This window comes from Gigantopelta aegis, chromosome 12 (assembly GCF_016097555.1).
Source record: "Gigantopelta aegis isolate Gae_Host chromosome 12, Gae_host_genome, whole genome shotgun sequence".
Taxonomy (NCBI): Eukaryota; Metazoa; Mollusca; class Gastropoda; order Neomphalida; family Peltospiridae; genus Gigantopelta; species Gigantopelta aegis.
The window spans coordinates 7,417,451-7,443,067 of NC_054710.1; the positions used below are offsets into that span (position 1 = coordinate 7,417,451).

Consider the following 25,617-nt stretch of genomic DNA (forward strand, 5'->3'; position numbering starts at 1 on the left):
CTATCTCAACGATGGCAATTTGCCGTCGGTGCCATCGTAAGTTCAAGCCCCGTTTAAAAGAAAGCTATAGTAGCAATGTGTGTGTTTCTTTTCTTGTTGAAGTTAGACTGAGTGTGTAGTTGATTTATATTCTGTAATGTTGTCACTAGGTATTTGGCAAGGTATGGTAGACTGAACATTTGGGGCATTTTAGCCATTTTTAGGGCACATTTAAAAAAAAAAAATTAAAGACAAAACAATTACTAGAAATAAAGATAAATGTAATTACTGTAAATCAGGAAATGTTAGCGAGCATAAAATGTTAGCGAGATCATACAAGACGCTAATATTTTATGACGCTAAATTTAAAGAGACCTACAAAAGACATTTGTGTGCTTGCCTTGTCTGTGATTAACTGAACAAGCAACAATGGTTACATACTATATTTGATTAAACCAAAAGAATAGCAAAGAACAATAGTTAGTTAGCAGGCACATTAGGCCAAAATAAAAAAAAAATGTATGTTTCAGGTTTCATCTCTGGAAAAAATAGGGTAGGTAGGTAGGAACTTTTGTTTTCTTCTTTTTTTTTTAAACCGTGTTCTTGACATACTGCATATAACCTGTCTGCAACAATCGCGGTAGAAGTTGGGGTTTTTTTTTGCTAGTCAAATTTTTTTTAGGGTCGCAGCGTAAAATTAGGGTCGGTCGGGAAACCGGAAACACACGTTTTTTTTTTTTTACACCTTACTGCATTTTGTACTAAATTCAAGATGTCTGTAAGTTGCATACTGTCAAGATTCGTTAAAAGCATTATTTCAGCCGATCCTACAATTTAAGCTTATTCGTTTTAGTTTGTGATATGACGACCTCACTGAAGATCTATGTTGCTAATATGTCACTTATTTTGATTTCGCTAAATTTTAAGATCGCTAATATTTAAATTTTTATGATTTACAGTAATTTGCTGACAAAATATATAACGGGTATAACTAATTAATTGAGTGTTTTATAACTTTAGGCAATTTTACAATTAATTATTGAAAAAGGCTTGTTTAATTTTAGGGCCGAGCATGGCACTGATTAAGGGTGCTAGACTATATTGAGGTATCAGGCCTCCTATATTTCCTTTATTTTAATATGTACAAGTGGCTGGGAGGCCTGAGGTATGTTTGCAGCGCCATGCTAAAACAAGCTAGGGAATACACTACATGTATGTATTTAACTGTATGAGATCAGGAAACTATTTAGTGTTAAACACTCCCAGTAGATTGATTTCCAAGACCCATGAGTGATTTCTGAGTGAAATGCTGGGTTGATGCACTTTCATATTTAGGGTTGTTACATATTTAATATTGTAAAACAGACCTGTATTTAATGTCTGTATGTAAATTGTTTTCTACATACATGTAAATTCGTTTTGGATCATATATATTATATATAATTATTATATCAGAACATTAAGTTTTTGATAAAATAAAAATTTTAATGGGTGTTTTTTTCCTGAATAATTTTATGAAAATAATATACATGTACATGTCATTTTGTAAATGTGTACAAGTACGTACATGTATGAATGTATTATTATTTTTTTTTAATTGATGCATGTTGTTTTGGATGACACGGGCCTGTAGGAAATGGGGTGTTGGTGGGGACATTGAGCTTGTATACATTGAATGCAATGTATGCTTCCCCATGCACTTGGGACCAGGGCCTCGTTCCACGAAGTGATCTTAGTGCTACGGTCACCTTAAGTACATAAGGTAGCTATGCACTTAATGTGATCTTAGGGCTAAGATCGCTTCGTGGAACAGGGCCCAGGGCTAACTTTGGCACTCGCTAAATTCGCCAATTGCAAATTTTGACAACAATTGGCAAATTTTATTTTAATTTGGCGAAATAATTTCAAGTATTAATTGATATTTTGTTACAAAATAACTGGGTTTCTGTAAGTTTAGAAGATAATTTGGTGAAATTGTCTGCTGACCCAGAGTTAGCCCTACATGGGACCCAAAACATAAAAAAAAAATTTGTCCTGTAGATACTACAGTAACGTTTACATACATGTTTAACACCAAGTACTTGTGGACCTTCTCACCATTATAGTGTGTGTCCCCCAACCAGGGTTTCTGCCAAAGGGTAAAACGGGTATGGCACCATACCCAGGTTTTTTTTGTTGCAAATTTAATTTTTTACGTTAACCTTTTGACAAAATTAATGACTTATCATTATTGTATGTTTTCTTTACCCTAAAGCTATTCAATTGCATAATGCCATATCCAAAAATTGCTTTCTGTCAGAAATCCCGCCCACCCCCTTCTTATATCAATACAGGTATGTTCCTGTGGGCCTGTGTTATCCCAAGTGTCTTCATCAAACTAGTATTTTAATAAACATGGCAACAAATATTTACTTTGTTTATCTTTTACATTGCTACTAGCTCAATATAGACACTGTGTTGTTTTGGGTTTTTTCATTTCAACTTATTTTCGTGCTTATATCCAATTAAGGTTCAAGCATGCTGTCCTGGGCACACACACCTCAGCTTTCTGGGCTGTCTGTCCATGACAGTGGGTTAGTTGGTTAGTGAGAGAGAGAAGAAGGTGTAGTGGCCTTACACCTACCCATAATGGCATTGAGCCCTTAAGAACTCGCTTTGGATTGGATCGGGTACCGGGCTGCGAACCCTGTACCAACCAGCCTGTAGTCCGATGACTTAACCACTGCGCCACCGAGGCTGTCTGTCCAGGGCAGTGGTTAGTTAGTTGGTTAGTGAGAGAGAAGAAGGTGTAGTGGCCTTACACCTACCCATTGAGCCCTTAAGAACTCGCTCTGGGTTGGATCGGGTACCGGGCTGCGAACCCTGTACCAACCAGCCTGTAGTCTGATGGCTTAACCACTGCACCACCGAGGCTGGTTGTTTTGTTATCACTTTTGTGTGTTAATTAACATGAGGAAAAAAGTGGTTTTAGAAAAACATGGTAATGAAATATATACTAGCATTAAAGCATGGAAAAAGGTTCCTGTGCATAATTATGTATATATGTTTGAAAATCCTTTAAATTTTTTTTATTGTTAATTGATGATTTGTAAATATAAGACGATGCACAATTATGTGATCATCATCCTGTTAAATTTAAACCATTTACAAATTTTGCAGTATGGGACGATTCTATTTGGTGCACAGGAACAGCAAATACTCTACATGTGCTATGTTTGCTGTTTTGGTTCTACCGCAGGTACCCAAGCATGGTGGAAGCAAGTAGACATTTGGGGTGGGGGGAGGGGGGCTGACTGAAATTGAGGATGCAAAGCAAACTTTCTATGGGGTTCAAGGGTATTCTCCATAACATTTTCAAAACTAGTTATCCTAAAATCCAATTTCCTGTTTTCTACAAGTACAATTCATCTCTGCCTCAAGATTTACTACCAATATTTTTTTTTATTATTCTGTTTATAGGCACTTCCACGTATGTGCAAAACGGTACACACTGTAATCTTTGATGTACCAGTTGTGGGGCACTGGTTAGGATATGGCGTGTGTGTGTGTGTGTCACGTGAGTGTCTGTGTGTGAGTGTGTGTGTGTGTGTGTGTGTGTTGTCACAAGTGCAATGATGGTTTTGATCCTAAAACCCATGACAACTCCGATAAGAGCTCTACAATACAAATGCTATATCCCACTCTTTGGTCTAGAGAAAGAAAAAAAAAAAACCCAAAGAAATGTTTAACGACTCACTCGATTTATTCTATTGACGGTTATATGGTGTCTGGCAGGACATCCATAGTGACGTCCAAAAGAAACGTTACAAGGCTTGAAATTGTATTATTAAAAAAACCCAGTACGGTGGGATATAAAATATGATGTTCTTCTTCTACGATCCCAAAGACATGCTAAAAGACTTCCAGTCCTGTTCTCACCAGGAAGTCTGCTGTCCATCGAAGGGACGTCGCTGGTCCTCAAAGTTTCCCTTTGACGTCCATAGGATACCGCCAGGTTTCTTGTCTCAGAGTGTTGTATGATATGCAGGACTGAAGGATGTGTTCTGGTGTTTGTTCACCTGTGCTACATGGCCATTCATCAGAGTGGGCACGTTTGAGTCTATAGAGGTATGGGCAGGACTGAATGATGTGTTCTGGTGTTTGGGCACCTGTGCTACAGGGACATTCACCAGAGTGGGCCAGTTTGAGTCTATAGAGGTATGGGCAGGACTGAAGGATGTGTTCTGGTGTTTGTTCACCTGTGCTACATGGACATTCACCAGAGTGGGCACGTTTGAGTCTATAGAGGTATGGGCAGGACTGATGGATGTGTTCCGATGTTTGGGCACCTGTGCTACATGGACATTCACCAGAGTGGGCACGTTTGAGTCTATAGAGGTATGGGCAGGACTGAAGGATGTGTTCTGGGGTTTGGGCACCTGTGCTACATGGACAGAGTGTTGTATGATATGCAGGACTGAAGGATGTATTCTGGTGTTTGTTCACCTGTGCTACATGGACATTCATCAGAGTGGGCTCGTTTGAGTCTAGAGGTGGGAGAGTAGGCGGCAATGCCCCGTTCTCACTCTAAAGATGAATACTTGCTGTGACCTGTCCAGGGTTTTAAGGTTTTCGTTCTCTTTAACCACGTCCATTCTTGCCTTCCCAGTGGTGCCAAAAAAATGGAGGGGTGGGGGGGGGGGGGGGAGGGCACACTTATTTACACTTTTACACTTATAAAGCAAATATAAAGCAAAATATCTTGCCCCCACCCCCCTCTTCCTATGCAAGTGCTGAGTTCCAGATGGTGTTAAAGTTGTTCTTTATCATGGTTTTCATATCTGATTATGATGTGGGATTTGATATCTGCTGGAGTCTGCTTCCCGCTTTTGAGAGCCTATCTGCTTCTTCATTACCTGGCACGCCATAGTGGGATGGTATCCATTAAAGGATCACGTTTGTTCTTGTGCTAAGTTCTTGAAGTTCCCTCCTGGTAGCCAACAGAATCTGTTCATCTCCACAACCCTGAAGGCTCTGAAGCAGATATCTGCAGTCTGTAAAAAGCCCCAGTGTTTGGCTTGAGATTATCTTTTGCATTTAGTATTTTGGCCACTTCAAGCAGTGCGCATGCCTCAGCTCTGAAGTTGGTGGAGAGATGTCTGGGCCCATGCTTATAAAACTCCAGACTCAATCTCTAATGACGTCACACTCATACATGTATAGCGTTGTCATGACATTACTCTCTTAGGCCCTATTAAGAGTCTTGAGTCTAGAGTCTAAAACAGTTATAAGCACCATGCCTGGTTGCGATGGATTTAGATGAAAAACTGCCATCGGCATATCTGATAAAGACACCATCACCTCCATTTTTGACAGCATTTTCAGCAGAGCGATCTGTATAGACGTGGGTCCAGGATTCTGTGTGGTAGTCCCTGTCCAATGCCTCACGAGTAACGACTGAGTTCTGCCTCTGTGTGTGGGTCCAGGATTTGTGTGGCTGTCCTTGTTCAATACCTCTAGAGTAAGGGCTTTGAGTTCTGCCTCTGTGTACTCCTTCTTGTTAACGGTTCCAGACGGGTCCATAATGGGGGTAAACTCTTCAATTTTCCAGTCTTCGTAGTCCTAGAGTGGTTCTCCCTGTTGGTCTGGTAGTAGCAAGGAGTCTGCATACGGTCTCTGAAGTATTTTGCAAATGTGGTTTATATGCTCTGTCTCTTGAGTCTATTCTGGGGCGGGACATAGCCCAGTGGTACAGCATTCGCTCGATGCGCAGTTGGTGTGGGATCGATCCCCGTCGGTTGACCCATTGGGCTATTTCTCGTTCCAGCCAGTGCACCATGACTGGTATATCAAAGGGCGTGGTATGTACTACCCTGTCTGTGGGATGGTGCATATTAAATATTCCTTGCTGCTAATTGGAAAGAGTAGGCCATGAAGTGGCGCCAGCGGGTTTCCTCTCGATATCTGTGTGGTCCTTAACCATATGTCTGACGCCATATAATCGTAAATGAAATGTATTAAATAAAACATGTCTTGAGTCTATTCTTGGTAGGATCCTCTAAGATTGCATGCAGTGGGTGAGATTTCATTCTGTTGAGCTTTTCACTTTGTCGTAATAGTTTTTCTTTCCGCCTTTCTTCGAGTGACCGGCCTCGGTGGCGTCGTTGTTAGGCTATCAGTCTATAGGCTGGTAGGTACTGGGTTCGGATCCCAGTCGAGGCATGGGATTTTTAATCCAAATACCGACTCCAAACCCTGAGTGAGTGCTCCGCAAGGCTCAATGGGTAGGTGTAAACCACTTGCACCGACCAGTGATCCATAACTGGTTCAACAAAGGCCATGGTTTGTGCTATCCTGCCTGTGGGAAGCGCAAATAAAAGATCCCTTGCTGCCTGTCGTAAAAGAGTAACCTATGTGGCGACAGCGGGTTTCCTCAAAAAAAACCCCAGTGTCTCAGAATAACCATAAGTTTGACGTCCAATAGCCGATGATAAGATAAAAAATCAATGTGCTCTAGTGGCGTCGGTAAATAAAACAAACTTTACTTCTTCGAGTGAGTGTAATCTTGTGGGGTTTTTTTTTCCATTGCGGTGATTGGAGTTGTCATTAATTTACCTGTTATAGCCGGAGCCTGACATTTTTGATTTTTGCCAGTCTTGCCTTGTTGATTTTTGTTGATGCGATCCTTTGATGTTGAAGCATATTCTAGATGTGGTCAAATTGCACCTGCTGTGTAGACTTGAGCGAGAATTATGCGATGTGCCCCCCATCTTATGCCGGCTAGCTTCTTCATGATGGACATTTGTTTTGTTGTCTTGTTTTCGATAGCTTTGACTTGTAGTATCCACGAAAACCTTCTGTCCAGTGTCACACCATGTATATCCTGTTGATGGATATTTCCACCTTGGATTATAGTGTTCTTTCTTTGGTGAGAGGTAAAAACAGTTTGCCTGTTTTGTTTTTGTTGGTGGAAGGAAGGAAATGTTTTATTTAACGACGCACTCAGCACATTGTATTTACGGTTATATGGCGTCAGTCTTATGGTCAAGGACCACACAGATATTGAGAGAAGAACCCCGCTGTCGCCACTTCATGACCTACTCTTTTCGATTAGCAGCAAGGGATCTTTTATATGCACCATCCCAGAAACAGGATAGTACATATCACGGTCTTTGTTACACCAGTTGTGGAGCACTGGCTGGAACGAGAAATAGCCCAATGGGTCCACCGACGGGGGGATCGATCCTAGAACGACCGTGCATCAAGTGAACGCTTTACCATTTGGCTACATGTATGTCCCGCCCCTTTGTTGATGGCGACCATTCACTTTGCTGTGTTGATATGTTCATATTACCATATCATCTGCATGGGTCGCTGTTGAGATGTATGTTCACTGCAGTGGCGTAGGAAGGTGCCAAAACGTGTGGGTGGGGAGAGGCACACTTTTATATTTCACACTTTTACACTATTATAAAGCAAATATAAAGCAAAATATCTGAAAAGTGTGGGGCACATGCATGCCCCCCCCCCCCCCCCCCCCCCCCCGCTTCCTACGCCAGTGTGTTGATGCATGCAAAGTGTTTGTGAACTGATTATCAACAATATTTTATTCAAATTATATTAATATAAAGTTTCTTTTGGACACAGCATAGTGGAGTACCACACAGATGATGAGAGAGAAAACCTGCTACAGCCACCCCATGGGCTACGCTTTTTAATCAGCAGCAAGTGATCATTTATATGCACCAACCCACAGACAGGATAATACATACCAGAGCCTCTTTTACACCGATTGTTGAACTCTGACTAGATTGGACCGGCCTCGGTGGCGTCGTGGCAGGCCATCGGTCTACAGGCTGGTAGCTACTGGGTTCGGATCCCATATAAAATGTGTTGAGTGCGTCGTTAAATAAAACATTTCTTTCTTTCTGACTAGATTGAGAAATGAAAGAGAAAAAAAAGAAAGAATTTTTTTATTTAACGACGCACTCAACACATTTTATTTACGGTTATATGGCGTCAGACATATGGTTAAGGACCACACAGATTTTGAGAGAAAACCTGCTGTCGCCACTACATGGGTCACTCTTTCCGATTAGCAGCAAGGGATCTTTTATTTGCGCTTCCCACAGGCAGGATAGCACAAACCATCTTTTGTTGAACCAGTTATGGATCACTGGCCGGTGCAAGTGGTTTACACCTACCCATTGAGCCTTGCGGAGCACTCACTCATTTACACGGACTTTTCCCACACAGGACAGCACATACCACAGCCTTTGGTATACCAGTGGGCACTGGTTGAGATGGGGAAAAGCCAACCAGTGGCGTAGGAAGGTGCCAAAAAGTGTTGGGGGGGGGGGACGGAGCACTCGTTTATATTTACACACTTACACTATTATAAAGCAAATGTAAAGCAAACTATCTGAAAAGTGAGGGGAGGGCTCATGCCCCCCTGTCCGCCCCATGCCCCCCACTTCCTACGCCAGTGTCAACTAGAGAATAGGTCCACCGAGGGGATTTGATCCTACATCTAACCTCATGAAAGCGATCAAACGACGAGCTAGAACCCGCCCCTCTGACTGGAATTAAAGTAGGACAATTTTATATAAATATTTCCACATTTTAATGAAAGAAAGAATGTTTTATTTAACGACGCACTCAGCAGTGTCAACTGGAGAATAGGCCCACTGACGGAGATCGATCCCACACCGACCGCGCATCGAACGAGCGCTGTACCACTGGGCTACGTCACGCCCACATTTTAATGATGGCAAAATGATTTTTAAAATGTGCTTGTGACTATTTGTTTTATATCCGAGTTTTAGGTGACATCAAGCCTAGCTTGACGGTAAGAAAACTAGACGGACATTTAGACAATTATCAACTCTCTTACCGTCAGAGTACTCGGGCTGCATCAAGCCCATATGAACTGGGTGGGTTGGTCCAATTATATTTAAATAACGATAAAAATATGATTTGTGCTCCCACAATTTTTAAAATTAAAAAAAAATATTATTATTATTATTTTAATAGCAAAAATTAGTGTTACAGATAAAAACATTAATTAAATATCGCGTTAATGGAACCTTGGACGTATGACACTTACATCCCGTGACATCAACCGCCCACCCCTATATTCTTGCAGATCAGGGACCTAATTCACTCAACACATTTTATTTATAGCTATATGGCGTCAGACATATGGTTAAGGACCACACAGAGAGGAAACCCGCTGTCGCCACTGCATGGGCTACTCTTTTCGATAAGCAGCAAGGGATCTGTTATATGCACTATCCCACAGACAGGGTAGTACATACCACGGCCTTTGATATACCAGTCGTGGTGCACTGGCTGGAACGAGAAATAGCCCAATGGGCCCACCGACGGGGATCGATCCCAGACCGACCGCGCATCAAGCGCTGCTAGACAACAAAGCATCCTCGATGCAAGTCATGTCTAACGCCATATAACCGTAAATAAAATGTGTTGAGTGCGTCGTTAAATAAAACATTTCTTTCTTTCTTTCGATGCAAGTCTTTTAGTATTGCACTGCGAGATCGCAAAGTTGCGAGAGTTTAGTGAATTAGGCCCCTGTTGATTAAATGCAAGGTGCCATACTTTGTATTGGTGTACTGCCTAGCTGTATTACATTTTATAAAATCATACATACATATATATATATCCCGAACCCACCCACCCAGAATAAAACCCTAGCTACGCTATGCTTGCCGTATTGCTGTTGGATAAACAATCGTTATAATCAACAGTCACGTCAGTATCGATGTAGAATATCACTGTGTGGTCTAGTCTATGATTAAGTATAACAAAATATACACGATCTTGAAATCATTATAACTTTATTTCACATTTCATAACAAAACAGCACTATACTCAAGCTACAGTTAAAATACTTTTAAAATCACTAGCGTTGCGGTGTCAGTCATCAGCGACATGCACCAATCTGGAACAGATTTTCAACAGGCGGCCGACGCTGATTTTCCCGTCACTATAAAGTGCCCAATTTTCGCAGAGCACCTTTTGTGGGTAATTAAGGTTTTTCTGAGATCAGCTTGTCTTAGAAGATCTTGATATGTTATTCGAACACAAAGTGCTAATTGGTAATTAATATAATGATGGACGAAAACGTTTGAAGATAAAAGTAATAAAAGTAATATATCATCTTTTTCTTGTTATTTGTTTGTTTGTTTCTTTCTTTCTTAAGGGTGGGGATTTAATATAGCTGCATTAGCCTAATGTTTATTTTTTAAATCAGTAATTCGACATTTTATTATCAGTCAACTAAGCTGCACAATAAATGATTGAGGTACGAAATGACCAAGGTACGAAATGACTACGGTACGAAATGACCAAACAGACATGGTACGAAATAACCATGTACGAAATGATTATGGTACGAAATGGTAAAATTGGGTACGAAATGAATATGGTACGAAATGACTATGGTACGAATTGACTGGTTACCATTTTAAAGATGACGACCTCCTATGCTGGTGCGTTTTCGGAAAGTGTTTTACCTGATGGATAAATTTATTGACATAATATGATTATATTTATTTCTATATTTACTGATGTAGTCAAGAAGATATTAACTGTTTTAAACTAACTTTACTGGATATTAACGTATTTAATTATGTTCATTATTTGTATATTACGACACGTGGATTTAGAAAACACGTGGTTCAACCACTGCCACTGAGTGCCACTGGTTGCGTTTTATTTTAAGCCGTTTATAAAACAGAATAATACACTAAATGTGGTAGCTTGTTTGTGTGTGAGCATGCATCTGTGTAACCGTGTGTACCTAGTATCCCTAACAATAAATACTAATACTTCCTGTAAATAAAAAAGGGTATTACTAACTTAATGAAGTTATTCCACCCCATCCCCCCAACAAAACCCAACAACAATACCCCCCCCCCCTCCAAAAAAAGAAGTAAATGAAGGATATTCTCGACTGTGAAAGAGCAAGACCGACATTTGGAAGGTTATAACACTCTCATTACAGTCACAGTTGGACCAAGCTACTGTTACTGTAAAATACTTTATTTTTGTGTTTGAATAAAATTTGTGAAATTAAATTCCTCGCAAAATTAAAGGCTGATGAAAATTGGACATTTAAAATAAATGAATGTAGTCTCGTTCAGTGAGATCCAGGACGTCCTTAGTTTCAGGGTGGTGGGACGTAGCCCAGTGGTAAAGCGGTGAGCCCATTGGGCTATTTCTCGTTCCAGCCAGTGCACCACGACTGGCATATCAAAGGACGTGGTATGTACATGTCTATGGGATGGTGCATATAAAAGATCCCTTACTGCTAATTGAAAAGAGTAGCCCATGCAGTGGTGACAGCGGGTTTCCTCTCAGTATCTGTGTGGTCCTTAACCATATATCTGACACCATATAACCGTAAATAAAATGTGTTGAGTGCGTTGTTAAATAAAACACTTCCTTCCTTCATTAGTTTCTGCTACAATGCGACACTTGCAACTTTATATCAAGAAACGATATCAAAGCAGAGTTTCTGCCAGAGGGTAAAACGGGTATGGCACCATACCCAAATTTCTTTGCAGATTTTATTATTGTACGTTAACCTTTTTGACAAAATTAATTACTCTTATCATTACTGTATGATTTTCTTATCCCTAATCCGTTTTCTTTCTAGGGAAGATCCCCCATACCCCCTGTTGATTGTGGCTGTAATCAATTCCATAGCGCCATACAGAATACCCAAAAATTTCTTTCTGGTAGAAACACTGCAAAGTAAAGACAATATGTTACATGATAATTAATACACAATATGAAGATTTGTATGGTTTTCATTCATAAGTGCTGGTGATGAAAGCAATACACACATTTTAAAAAAGTGAACAAAATCCATGTTGGGCTTGTGTGCTGTAATGATACAATACATGTTGTTCATATTGAGTTTTCACACTAAAAGTTTTATTTGCCTCTTGGTCAGTCATAAGCTGTACTGAACGAGTATTTTGACAGAATAAATAATGTTTAAATAAAACTTGCGCTAGCATTGTGCCTTCAAATTCAGTTTATTTTTCTGGTTCAGTTTTATAACAAGTTTGAGGATTACGAAAAAGAGTACAGGGTAGCCTGAGCACCTTGTGTAAGTTTACGGTATTTTGTAAACACTAAACATCAAAATTATTAACATCAGAACTAGTACCTTTTTTTATTGGGGGAGAGATGGAAATTCGCAAAAATATATTCTCGTGAACCGACTCATTTTCATCAAAGTAATAAAGTATTTCATTGTATATAATTTTTTTCGCAATCACTACCCACCAAAGAGTAGTAAAAGATTTCTGCTCTAATACCATAACAATCCTATGTTTGATGCCAAATACATTTACATCGATCATTTTCGAGTTCCTTGATTAAAAAAAAATCCACATATTAAACACTAATACACACACTATAGAAAGAAACCCGACAGCACCCACATTCAGTTAAACTCCGACAGTAGAATTCTAAGGTCGCTGATCTATATCGTGATGTAGTGTCACGTGATCGCCCACTTCGTGATTCCGTCTTATACAGCAATACAAGTACTCAACGATCACAAAAAAAAGTTTGTTTTGTTTAACGACACCACTAGAGCACATTGATTTATTAATCTTCGGCTATTGGATGTCAAACATTTTATAATTTTGTCATAGTCTTAGAGAGGAAATCCGCTACATGTTTTCCATTAGTAGCAAGGGATCTTTTATATGCACTATCCCACAGACAGGATAGCACATACCACGGGCTTTGAGACACACATCTCTGGGCATCTTTATTTTAAATATTTCTGGGAATCGTGCCCCCGAACCCCTACAGATAGCGCTCTTTGGGAGCTCGACTCCCTTGTACATATTTAGACTTGCCATTTTAAAAATTTTGTGAACCCCACTTTACAAATTGGGGCGGGATGTAGCCTAGTGGTACAGCGTTCGCTTGGTGCACAGTCAGTTTTGGATCGATCCCAGTCGGTGGGCCCATTGGGCTATTTCTCGCTCCAGCCAGTGCGCCACGACTGGTATATCAAAGGCTGTGGCTTGTGTTATCCTGCCTGTGAGATGGTGCATATAACAGATCCATTGCTGCTAATCGAAAAGAGTAGCCCATGAAGTGGCGACAGCAGGTTTCTTCTCTCTATATCTGTGTGGTCCTTAACCATACGTCCGACGCCATATAACCGTAAATAAAATGTGTTGAGTGCGTCGTTAAATAAAACATGTCTGTCTTTCTTTCTTTCTTTAAAATGTTTCTGTGAATCATGCCCCCGAACCCCCTACAGATCTTGCTCTTTGGGAGCTCGACTTGTACATACTTTAGACTTGCCATTTTTAGAATCTTGTGAACCCCACTTTACAAAATTCTTGATCTGCCCCTGTATGCAACACCACTGCTGTCTTAGGTTCCAGTATTAATACATTACATCCAGTAGCCGATGATTAATAAATTAATGTGCTCTAGTGGTGTCGTTAAATAAAACAAACTTTAATACATTAAACATTACTATTGCATGTTTTTGTCAATTTCTGTGTATAACTATAATGCAGGGCTCGAAACAGCCTGTAGCCAGGTCACCAAATACGGCCAAACAACCTGAATATTAAAAAAAAATGGCATTAGTCATCCAAATAATACTATTATTTGAGCGATCTACTTTAGATCTATAACATATGAGCCACTATTAATATTTGTATTGCATCTATTTATTCCACATTAAAATCTTGCTCGTGGTTTGCTTACCATAATTTGCCAACATCCATTATTATTTTTTGGGCCACCATATTTTTTGACAAATTTCGAGCCCTGGTAACCAGTAAATCGGAGGAAGTACAGGTATGTAACTGACAATCCATTTATAAATAATGTGTTTCAGGTTTGTACCGAAGAGTGAAGGACGGAAGAACACCGGTTGGAGACCGATTGAAACTGGTTCGTTACGCGTGGTGCTGCCAGCGTGTTTATCTACCCAACAAACAGCAGGTTCTAATTGATACAGTGTGTGGACTGCTGCTCAACAAGAACAGGTACGTGATTTGAGATATGAATTGCTGTCGGTCAGGGAGTTCACCAGAAAGAAAGAAAGAAATGTTTTATTTAACGACGCACTCAACACATTTTATTTACGGTTATATGGCGTCAGACCAGTGCACCGACCAGTGATCCATAACTGGTTCAACAAAGGCCATGGTTTGTGCTATCCTGCCTGTGGGAAGCGCAAATAAAAGATCCCTTGCTGCTAATCGGAAAGAGTAGCCCATGTAGTGGCGACAGCATGTTTCCTCTCAAACTCTGTGTGGTCCTTAACCATATGTCTGACGCCATATAACCGTAAATAAAATGTGTTGAGTGCATCGTTAAATAAAACATTTCTTTCTTTCTTTTCCTGACAGTTTGTGGTCGGATGGTGCAAATGTCGTAGTAACGACAGTTGTTACAAGGTCTGACTGTATATTGTTTATTTTTTAAAATAAAAAAACTTCTGAGAAAGACGTATGATGACAGTCAAGTTCAGTATTCATGGCATGGGGATACCTGCAGATTTCTCACCATCATGTATTGTAAATACATTTTATTTTATTTTTTGTAGAAAAAACCTCTCTGATGAAGATGTGTTGCTTGTTTGGGGATGTCTCCTACAACTTCTTACCAGTGCGGCTTCCCAGGCTAAATGTGACCAGAATCTGTTGGTGAAGCCGTCATTATGTCAGGTAAAACCACAAGCCTATTGTCAGGTAAAACCACCAGCCTATTGTCAGGTAAAACCACCAGCTTATTTTAGGTAAAACCACCAGCTTATTTTCAGGTAAAACCACCAGCCTATTGTCGGGTAAAAACATCTGGCTGTTATTAGAGCCAATCAGTGGTAGAATGCAAACCTGGGAATATCTTTGTTGGTGGTGCCTGTCAAAATAACCTATTGTAATCAATTTGAAGCTGTCATAAATGAAACACTGCCTGTCACTAAATGTTGGAATAATGTTACTGTTGTCCTTTATTAATCATGTACTATTAGAACTACTTTACATGATACAGTGAAACCCATCAAAACAGTACACCCATGGGCCACATTGAGCCCAGTGTAAAAGTATGGTTTTGATGGGTATTCAGCTTGAGGTCAAAGTCTTGATTTATTCTGTTCACTATTAAATATAGAAAAACTAATAAAACTGGCAAATAACTAAAATCAAATGTGTATAAAATGATGCATAATGTATAAGCACTTTGATGGGTTGTAAGAGAGGTAGACGACTTTTGAACACTTAATATTACATACTGGAGTGTTGCTAAGCATTAATAACTCATGACGGGCGGGACGTAGTCCAGTGGTAAAGCACTCGCTTGATGCACAGTTGGTCAGGGAGAAAGATGGGAAAATAGAGATTTGTTTTTCTTAAGACAACCTGTCACAATTATTAAATATTTGACGTTCAGTAGCCAGTGATAAATTAATGTGCTCTAGTGGTGTTGCTAAACCATACACTTTTCAACTATCTCAATTTAATATGTTTGCTGGACGTAGCCTACTGATAGAGCTCGCTTGATGCACAGACAGTCTAGGATCGATCCCTGTCAGTGGGCCCATTGGACTATTTCTCGTTCTAGCCAGTGCACCATGACTGGTATATCAAAGGCCATGGTATGTGCTATCCTGTCAGTGGGATGGTGCATATAAAAGATCCCTTGCTACTAATGGAAAAAATGTAGTGTGTTTCCTTTTAAAGGCTGTATGTCAAATTTACCAAATGTTTGACATCCAGTACCTGATTGATGATTAATAAATCAATGTGCTTTAGTGGTGTCGTTAAACAAAACAGAATTTTTTTTGCTCTAAATGTTTTCTTAAATCGTAAAGTTTAACTCATGAGCTAGGTTATGTAAAGTTTGTCTATTGCCATTAATATTAATACATTCCAATTATTTTCTACTTCAGATTCTTATTGACAGCCTACAGAGCTGCATCAGCAAGGGACACAACTCTGCCTACCTCAGTCACGTGATCAGCTGTTGTCGTGTGGTGATTTCCTCCTCTGCGTTGTCGTATGTGTTCATGACAAAGTTTGACAACCTGGTGCGTGTAAAAAAAAAACAAGCAAAAAACCCAAACCCCCCCCCCCCAAAAAAAAAACCCCCAAACAACCCTGGTGCGTGTAGTTAGCTATGGGGGGTGGGGGGGGCTTCTAGAATTTTTATAAAATCCACTAGCCATGGGATCAGTGATTTTTAAAATTTACAAACCACAATAAAACAGTCACTAGCCCTACTTTAAGTTAATACAATTTTACTAAATAATAATAGTAATCAGATGTGTCACGTAAAGAGGGAGACAGAGCTTAAAAAAACACTAACATTGGGGGTTGGGGTGGGGTCAAGACATTTATATTTACTAAATACTCTAAACTGCAACATTTGACACAAAACAAATTCACTAGCCTTTGTGCATGGCAGTAGTATTTATTTACTAGCCCAACACTGAATTTCACTAGCCATGGGAGTGGGGCTACCATAATCTAGAAGCCCTGTCTGGCATGTCAATAGTAATTATTTACTAGCCCAACACTGAATATCACTAGCCATGGGAGTGGGGCTACCATAATCTAGAAGCCCTGTCTGGCATGCCAATAGTAGTTATTTACTAGCCCAACACTGAATATCACTAGCCATGGGAGTGGGGCTACCATAATCTAGAAGCCCTGTCTGGCATGGCAATAGTAATTATTTACTAGCCCAACACTGAATATCACTAGCCATGGGAGTGGGGCTATCATAATCTAGAAGCCCTGGCAGGGCTAGTTCTTGATGAGCGGAACATTTCGCCAAATTACCTGATGATAGTAAATTATAGAAATCCAGCTATTTTCTCACAAAATGTCAATTATTACAGGAAATTATTTTGCCAAATTATCTATTACCTTATAGAAATCCAGCTATTTTCTCATAAAATGTCAATTATTACAGGAATATATTTTTGCCAAATTATTTATTATCTTATAGAAACCCAGCTATTTTCTCACAAAATGTCAATTATTAAAGGATATTATTTTGCCAAATCCATGTACTCTAGAGGTGTTGTTAAACAAAACAAATTTTCCTGTGGTTGTGTAATATTGTAATGTTGAACTTTCTCGTCCACAGATTTCCCTGTTGTCAGTTTTATGTCAACTTTGTACGAAACTAAACCTAGGCAGTGAGAGACCGGCTCTGTTCGTTCTACTTGACCATGTGACCACAGCCTGTATTAAGTGCTTAAATCTTCAAGCCAACCAGAAACAAGTAAGTAGACAGTTTTAACTTGTTTCTTCTTTTACATGTGTCGGTGGGCCCATTGGGCTGTTTCTCGTTCCAGCCAGTGCACCACGACTGGTATATCAAAGGCTGTGGTATGTGCTACCCTGTCTATGGGATGGTGCATATAAAAGATCTCTTGCTGCTAATCGAAAAGAGCCTATGAAGTGGCGACAGCAGGTTTCCTCCCTTAATACATGTGTGCTCCTTGACCATATGTCTGATGCCATATAACTGTAAATAAAATGTGTTGAGTCCGTCTTTGAATAAAACATTTCCTTTCTTCTTTTACGTGTAGCAGTGATTTGGGGTGGGATTTGGCTCAGTCGGTTGAGTGCTCTCTTGAGGTGCTTGCATCGCAAGATCAAACCATTACAGTGGATTCATTCAGCTAATTGGATTTTTTTTTTCTTGTTCCAACCAGTGCGCCACGACTGGTCAAAAGCTGTGGTATGTGCTTTTCTGGTCTATGAGAAAGTACATATAAAAAATCCCTTGCTTTACTAGAAAAAAATTAGCTGGTTTCCTCTTTATGACTGTCAAAATGACCATATGTTTGACATCCAATAGCCGATGATTACTAAATCAATGTGCTCTAGTGGTGTCATTAAACAAAACAAACTGATGACGAGTTAGAATTACTAGATGTTTGACATCCTATAGCTGATGATTAATTGATCGATGTGCTTTAGTGGTGTCGTTTTAGCAAAACAAGACTGTTTAACTTCAAAGCAAACATTGCTTTCTTTTTCTGTTCAGGTTTTGCAGCTAGTTGTTGAAAAGTTACTTGTTCCTGTGATGATGCTGCTACATGTTGCCATGGAGACTCCAGAAGATAACGATTTGTGTGCCGTATCTCTTCGACTGACGACTGTTTTGGAACTGGCGTTATTTCACAAGTGAGTCAAGGGCAGACGACTGAAAATGGCAACAACGATCTTAGTTTTGGAGGATCTATATTTAGGACGTGATTTACATTGTCTCAGTGTGTTAAACAAAATTGAATGGGTTACTTAAACTTTGTGTTTACTTACGTAAAGAATGCAACCTTTTGTCCAGTATTACATAACAATGCACTCTGCAAATTTCAGAGATATCTACACAATTGTACAACTGTAAATAGTACTTTTAAATTTCAAATTGATTAACAACTGTTGCTGTTCAATATTAAAAAACCCTAAATATTTCCTCTCTTAGCGAATGCTGGAACAGAGTATAGAGAGCAATTTTTATTAATTTATTTAAAAATATATTTAAAAAATATATAGAGGTTATTACCAGTGTTTTTCGGTATCGTCAATATCATACATTAGGAATAAAAATTGTATTATGTGAGCCTCTGGCAAGCATAATACATTATTTTTATTCCTAATATATAATATTGCCGATACCGAAATACACGAAGGTAATAATCTCTTTATCATATAATCTCAAGCTTAGTACAACATGTTTTTGTAAACTGTCCACGCAACTTTAATTCCAGTCAGCCATTACTAGATATTCAAATGACGTAAGAGTATGTGGTGCATTGTATTTTTGAATGGAAATGACGTCAAACTCGAATGACATCATTTTGGATGTCGTTACATCAAAATAAATTAGCGCCTAACGTTTTTTGTTTTCTGAATGCTGGACAGATTTCAGTGTCAAATTGCCATTGAAATGTTTTTATTTAAGGAATATGAATGCATACGTCAGTTATGGAGTGTCGCCAAAGTACGTTTGCTTAAATGTCAATAAACCTAGTGCCGTAACCTCGATTAATTTACATCTAATTTGCAAAGTTATCAAATTCTTAAAGTATGTGATCTGAAAAATATCACATACTTTGATTGCATTGAAAATGTAAGATATTATATGATAAATGTATATATCGCATGCTGTTTTTTCTATTTCTCCTTTTGAATTCCATCTTGTTCCTTTCTGACCTTGTAGCTTTTTTCTCTTTCGACTATTTTTTGCTGTCCTCCTGCACATCCCAGCCCTTGTCTCTTTGACAGTGACGTTTTATTACAGAGATCACGAGAGCTCGTTTGACATCTACCTGATCGTTCTGTTCGGAGCTGACGACAGCAAGTTTCAGCCACCGAAGATGATCGAAAATATATTCCAAGTATTTTCACAGCTGATTGCGGGAAAGGTACATTTAATTTGGCTGTCATGTTGGAAGTTTATTATGAGGCTGATTTATGAAAGGTGATCATGTCGATTTATTTTAAGTCCATGTCATAAATACGTAAATACTTGCATTGATGAAACAGTATATCAAAGGCAGTGGTATGTGCTACCCTGTCTATGGGATGGTGCATATAAAAGATCCCTTGCTGCTAATCGAAAAGAGTAGCTCATGAAGTGGCGACAGCTGGTTTCCTCCCTCAATATCTGTGTGGTCCTTAACCATGTCCGACGCCATATAACCGTAAATAAAATGTGTTGAGTGTGTCGTTAAATAAAACATTTCCTTCCTTCCTTCCTTCCTTCCTTCCTTCCTTCCTTCCTTCCCAACACTACTGCTTGGTAGGAGTGGCATATATATATAGCAGGTTTCTTATCTCAGGGGCGTGAGTTAGCTCAGTCGGTTGAGTGCTCGTGTTGTACACGACAACTGGTCAAAGGCTGTGGTATGTGCTTTCCTGTCTGTGGGAAAATGCTTATAAAAAATCCCTTGCTGCATTAGGAACAGTCTAGCTGGTTTCCTCTGATGACTACCTGTCAGAATTACCAAATGGTTGACATCCAATAGCCGATGATTGATTAATCAAGGTGCTCTAGTGGTATTGTTAAACAAAACAAACTTTATTTCCTATTTCGCACTGGCTTGTTGATAAACAAAGATTATTTTCCATGTTGTGTGATGTTTATGTGGCAACGGATGGTACTACAGCATCTGCAAGGCTTCTAGATTATGGTAGCCCACTCCCATGGTAGTGATATTCAGTGTTGGGCTAGTAAATAACTACTATTGTCATGCCAGACAGGACTTCTAGATTATGGTAACCCCACTCCCATGGCTAGTGATATTCAGTGTTGGGCTAGTAAATAACTACTATTGCCATGCCAGATAGGGCTTCTAGATTATGGTAGCCCCACTCCCATGGCTAGTGATATTCAATGTTGGGCTAGTAAATAACTACTATTGGCATGCCAGACAGGGCTTCTAGATTATGGTAGCCCCACTCCCATGGCTAGTGATATTCAGTGTTGGGCTAGTAAATAACTACTATTGGCATGCCAGACAGGGCTTCTAGATTATGGTAGCCCCACTCCCATGGCTAGTGATATTCAGTGTTGGGCTAGTAAATAACTACTATTGCCATGCCAGACAGGGCTTCTAGATTATGGTAGCCCCACTCCCATGGCTAGTGATATTCAGTGTTGGGCTAGTAAATAACTACTATTGGCATGCCAGACAGGGCTTCTAGATTATGGTAGCCCCACTCCCATGGCTAGTGATATTCAATGTTGGGCTAGTAAATAATTACTATTGCCATGCCAGACAGGGCTTCTAGATTATGGTAGCCCCACTCCCATGGCTAGTGATATTCAATGTTGGGCTAGTAAATAACTACTATTGGCATGCCAGACAGGGCTTCTAGATTATGGTAGCCCCACTCCCATGGCTAGTGATATTCAATGTTGGGCTAGTAAATAACTACTATTGGCATGCCAGACAGGGCTTCTAGATTATGGTAGCCCCACTCCCATGGCTAGTGATATTCAATGTTGGGCTAGTAAATAACTACTATTGGCATGCCAGACAGGGCTTCTAGATTATGGTAGCCCCACTCCCATGGCTAGTGATATTCAGTGTTGGGCTAGTAAATAACTACTATTGCCATGCCAGACAGGGCTTCTAGATTATGGTAGCCCCACTCCCATGGCTAGTGATATTCAGTGTTGGGCTAGTAAATAACTACTATTGCCATGCCAGACAGGGCTTCTAGATTATGGTAGCCCCACTCCCATGGCTAGTGATATTCAGTGTTGGGCTAGTAAATAACTACTATTGCCATGCCAGACAGGGCTTCTAGATTATGGTAGCCCCACTCCCATGGCTAGTGATATTCAATGTTGGGCTAGTAAATAACTACTATTGGCATGCCAGACAGGGCTTCTAGATTATGGTAGCCCCACTCCCATGGCTAGTGATATTCAATGTTGGGCTAGTAAATAACTACTATTGGCATGCCAGACAGGGCTTCTAGATTATGGTAGCCCCACTCCCATGGCTAGTGATATTCAATGTTGGGCTAGTAAATAACTAATATTGCCATGCATGACAGGGTTTTTAGATTATGGTAGCCCCACTTCCATGGCTAGTGATATTCAATGTTGGGCTAGTAAATAACTACTATTGGCATGCCAGACAGGGCTTCTAGATTATGGTAGCCCCACTCCCATGGCTAGCGATATTCAATGTTGGGCTAGTAAATAACTATTATTGGCATGCCAGACAGGGCTTCTAGATTATGGTAGCCCCACTCCCATGGCTAGTGATATTCAGTGTTGGGCTAGTAAATAACTACTATTGCCATGCCAGACAGGGCTTCTAGATTATGGTAGACCCACTCTCATGGATAGTGATATTCAATGTTGGGCTAGTAAATAACTATTATTGGCATGCCAGACAGGGCTTCTAGATTATGGTAGCCCACTCCCATGGCTAGTGATATTCAATGTTGGGCTAGTAAATAACTACTATTGGCATGCCAGACAGGGCTTCTAGATTATGGTAGCCCACTCCCATGGCTAGTGATATTCAATGTTGGGCTAGTAAATAACTACTATTGGCATGCCAGACAGGGCTTCTAGATTATGGTAGCCCACTCCCATGGCTAGTGATATTCAATGTTGGGCTAGTAAATAACTACTATTGGCATGCCAGACAGGGCTTCTAGATTATGGTAGCCCCACTCCCATGGCTAGTGATATTCAATGTTGGGCTAGTAAATAACTACTATTGCCATGCCAGACGGCTTCTAGATTATGGTAGCCCCACTTCCATGACTAGTGATATTCAATGTTGGGCTAGTAAATAACTACTATTGGCATGCCAGACAGGGCTTCTAGATTATGGTAGCCCCACTCCCATGGCTAGTGATATTCAGTGTTGGGCTAGTAAATAACTACTATTGCCATGCCAGACAGGGCTTCTAGATTATGGTAGCCCCACTCCCATGGCTAGTGATATTCAATGTTGGGCTAGTAAATAACTACTATTGCCATGCCAGACAGGGCTTCTAGATTATGGTAGCCCCACTCCCATGGCTAGTGATATTCAGTGTTGGGCTAGTAAATAACTACTATTGCCATGCCAGACAGGGCTTCTAGATTATGGTAGCCCCACTCCCATGGCTAGTGATATTCAATGTTGGGCTAGTAAATAACTACTATTGGCATGCCAGACAGGGCTTCTAGATTATGGTAGCCCCACTCCCATGGCTAGTGATATTCAATGTTGGGCTAGTAAATAACTACTATTGGCATGCCAGACAGGGCTTCTAGATTATGGTAGCCCCACTCCCATGGCTAGTGATATTCAATGTTGGGCTAGTAAATAACGAATATTGCCATGCATGACAGGGCTTTTAGATTATGGTAGCCCCACTTCCATGGCTAGTGATATTCAATGTTGTGCTAGTAAATAACTACTATTGGCATGCCAGACAGGGCTTCTAGATTATGGTAGCCCACTCCCATGGCTAGTGATATTCAATGTTGGGCTAGTAAATAACTACTATTGCCATGCCAGACAGGGCTTCTAGATTATGGTAGCCCCACTCCCATGGCTAGTGATATTCAATGTTGGGCTAGTAAATAACTACTATTGGCATGCCAGACAGGGCTTCTAGATTATGGTAGCCCCACTCCCATGGCTAGTGATATTCAATGTTGGGCTAGTAAATAACTACTATTGGCATGCCAGACAGGGCTTCTAGATTATGGTAGCCCCACTCCCATGGCTAGTGATATTCAATGTTGGGCTAGTAAATAACGAATATTGCCATGCATGACAGGGCTTTTAGATTATGGTAGCCCCACTTCCATGGCTAGTGATATTCAATGTTGTGCTAGTAAATAACTACTATTGGCATGCCAGACAGGGCTTCTAGATTATGGTAGCCCACTCCCATGGCTAGTGATATTCAATGTTGGACTAGTAAATAACTACTATTGCCATGCCAGACAGGGCTTCTAGATTATGGTAGCCCCACTCCCATGGCTAGTGATATTCAGTGTTGGGCTAGTAAATAACTACTATTATCATGCCAGACAGGGCTTCTAGGTTATGTTAGCGCCACTCCCATGGCTAGTGATATTCAATGTTGGGCTAGTAAATAACTAATATCACCATGCCAGACATGGCTTCTAGATTATGGTAGCCCCACTCCCATGGCTAGTGATATTCAATGTTGGGCTAGTAAATAACTACTATCACCATGCCAGACAGGACTTCTAGATTATGGTAGCCCCACTCCCATGGCTAGTGATATTCAGTGTTGGGCTAGTAAATAACTACTATTATCATGCCAGGCAGGGGTTCTAGATTATGGTAGCCCCACTCCCATGGCTAGTGATATTCAGTGTTGGGCTAGTAAATAACTACTATTATCATGCCAGGCAGGGCTTCTAGATTATGGTAGCCCCACTCAATGTTGGGCTAGTAAATAACTACTATTATCATGCTAAACAGCTAGTGAAAACAAAAGTTGTCAAATGCTGCATTTTAGTCTTATTTTTTAAATATGAATATCCTGTAACAAACTCACCCCCCCCCCCCCCCACCACACACACACACACACACACAATCTTTAATGTTTAAGCTCTATCTCCCTCTTTAGGTGACATATCCGATTATTACTATTAATTAGTAAAATTTTATTTACTTAAAGTAAAGTAAGACTAGTAAATTTCTTAAATTACTGATCTCATGGCTAGTGAATTTTATAAAAATTGTACAAGCCCTGATCTGCTTTTAACAATGACACCCAACTTTTATAAATAATTCTGAAACCGTTAAACAAATGTGGATTTTTTCATCTACAGCATATTGTAATTTCAGTTTTATATATACCAAGTTTTATAAATTATTGTGCAACCATTTAAACAACTTTTTTTTTCTCTACAATATATTACAATTTCAGGTTCCTCTTAGATGTCCAACTATGTCTTCCGAAATGTGTCAGAATGTTGTTTGCAGTTATCTCCCTTCATTTTTCAAAGCCTTTGTACAACATAACAAGTAAGTATTTATCAGGGTACAAAATTCTATATCTTAGGTAAGCAGAAGTCAGTTCAGTCAATTTTTTGTTTTACCTAACTAACTGATTGTTGGGTTATGTGTACTGTGTTTGTGTAAGCAATAAATTACATAATCATAACAGTCTTTCAAAGCCTTTGTACAACATAACAAGTAAGTATTTATCAGGGGACAAAATTCAAAATTTTAGGTAAGCGGAAGTCGGATTTAGATATTTAATTTTACCAAACTAACTGATTGTTCGATTGAGTGAACTATGTTTGTGTAACTAGTAAATTACATAATCTTAAGAGTCTTTCAAAGCCTTTGTACAACATAACAAGTAAGTATTTATCAGGGGACAAAATTCTAAATCTTAGATAAGCGGTAGTCAGTTCAGTATATTTTTCATGTTACTTAACTAGCCGATTGTTCGATTGTGTTGGGTTATTTGAACTATGTTTGTGTAACCAATAAGTTACCTAATCTTAACACTTTTTCAAAGCCTTTGTACAACATAATAAATAAATATTTGTTGGGACAAAATCAAAATTCGAAGTCATTTCAGTTTATTTTTCATTTTACCTAACTAACTAATTGTTCAGTTATGTGAACTATGTTTGTGTAAGCAATAGGTTACCTTATCTTAAAACTTAGTTTTTCTGTGGTTCCGTACTAAACTGATGGTTTAAATGTATTTTAAACTCTTAACCAAGTGTTGAAATGACCATATGTCGAACAGCAAAGAGTTCGAGGTGTCGTTAAACCAATAATAGTTTCTAGTTTTTGATAAATGATACCATTAAATAACTTTATATAAAACTAAGACATTGAGAATGATTTTACCATTGATCTGATCTTTCTAATAAGTGATTTTACTGTTAATCTAAGCTTTCTTCAAACACTGGCCTCGGTGGTGTGGTGGTTAAGCCATCGACATAAGGCTGGTAGGTACATGGTTCACAGCCCGGTACCGGCTCCCACCCAGAGCATGTTTTAACGACTCGTTGGGTATGTGTAAGACCACTACACACTATTCTCTCTCACTAACAACTAACAACTAACCCACTGCCCTGGACAGGCAGCCCAGATAGCTGAGGTGT

The 25,617-nt window shown here is 39.7% G+C and overlaps 1 protein-coding gene across 1 annotated transcript in view; it reads left to right on the forward strand.

Moving 5' to 3' along the window:
- The first annotated feature begins 10,438 nt into the window (after window positions 1-10,438).
- The window catches only part of LOC121386532 (unhealthy ribosome biogenesis protein 2 homolog), a 67,598-nt gene continuing 52,419 nt past the window's right edge, over window positions 10,439-25,617 (forward strand). Inside the window, exons 1-8 of the mRNA XM_041517469.1 lie at window positions 10,439-10,469; window positions 13,865-14,015; window positions 14,579-14,699; window positions 15,923-16,060; window positions 17,125-17,262; window positions 18,034-18,173; window positions 19,291-19,414; window positions 24,420-24,517. Of these exons, the coding sequence (XP_041373403.1) occupies window positions 10,451-10,469; window positions 13,865-14,015; window positions 14,579-14,699; window positions 15,923-16,060; window positions 17,125-17,262; window positions 18,034-18,173; window positions 19,291-19,414; window positions 24,420-24,517 (929 nt within the window). The 5' untranslated portion in view covers window positions 10,439-10,450. The remainder of the gene's footprint in view (window positions 10,470-13,864; window positions 14,016-14,578; window positions 14,700-15,922; window positions 16,061-17,124; window positions 17,263-18,033; window positions 18,174-19,290; window positions 19,415-24,419; window positions 24,518-25,617) is intronic.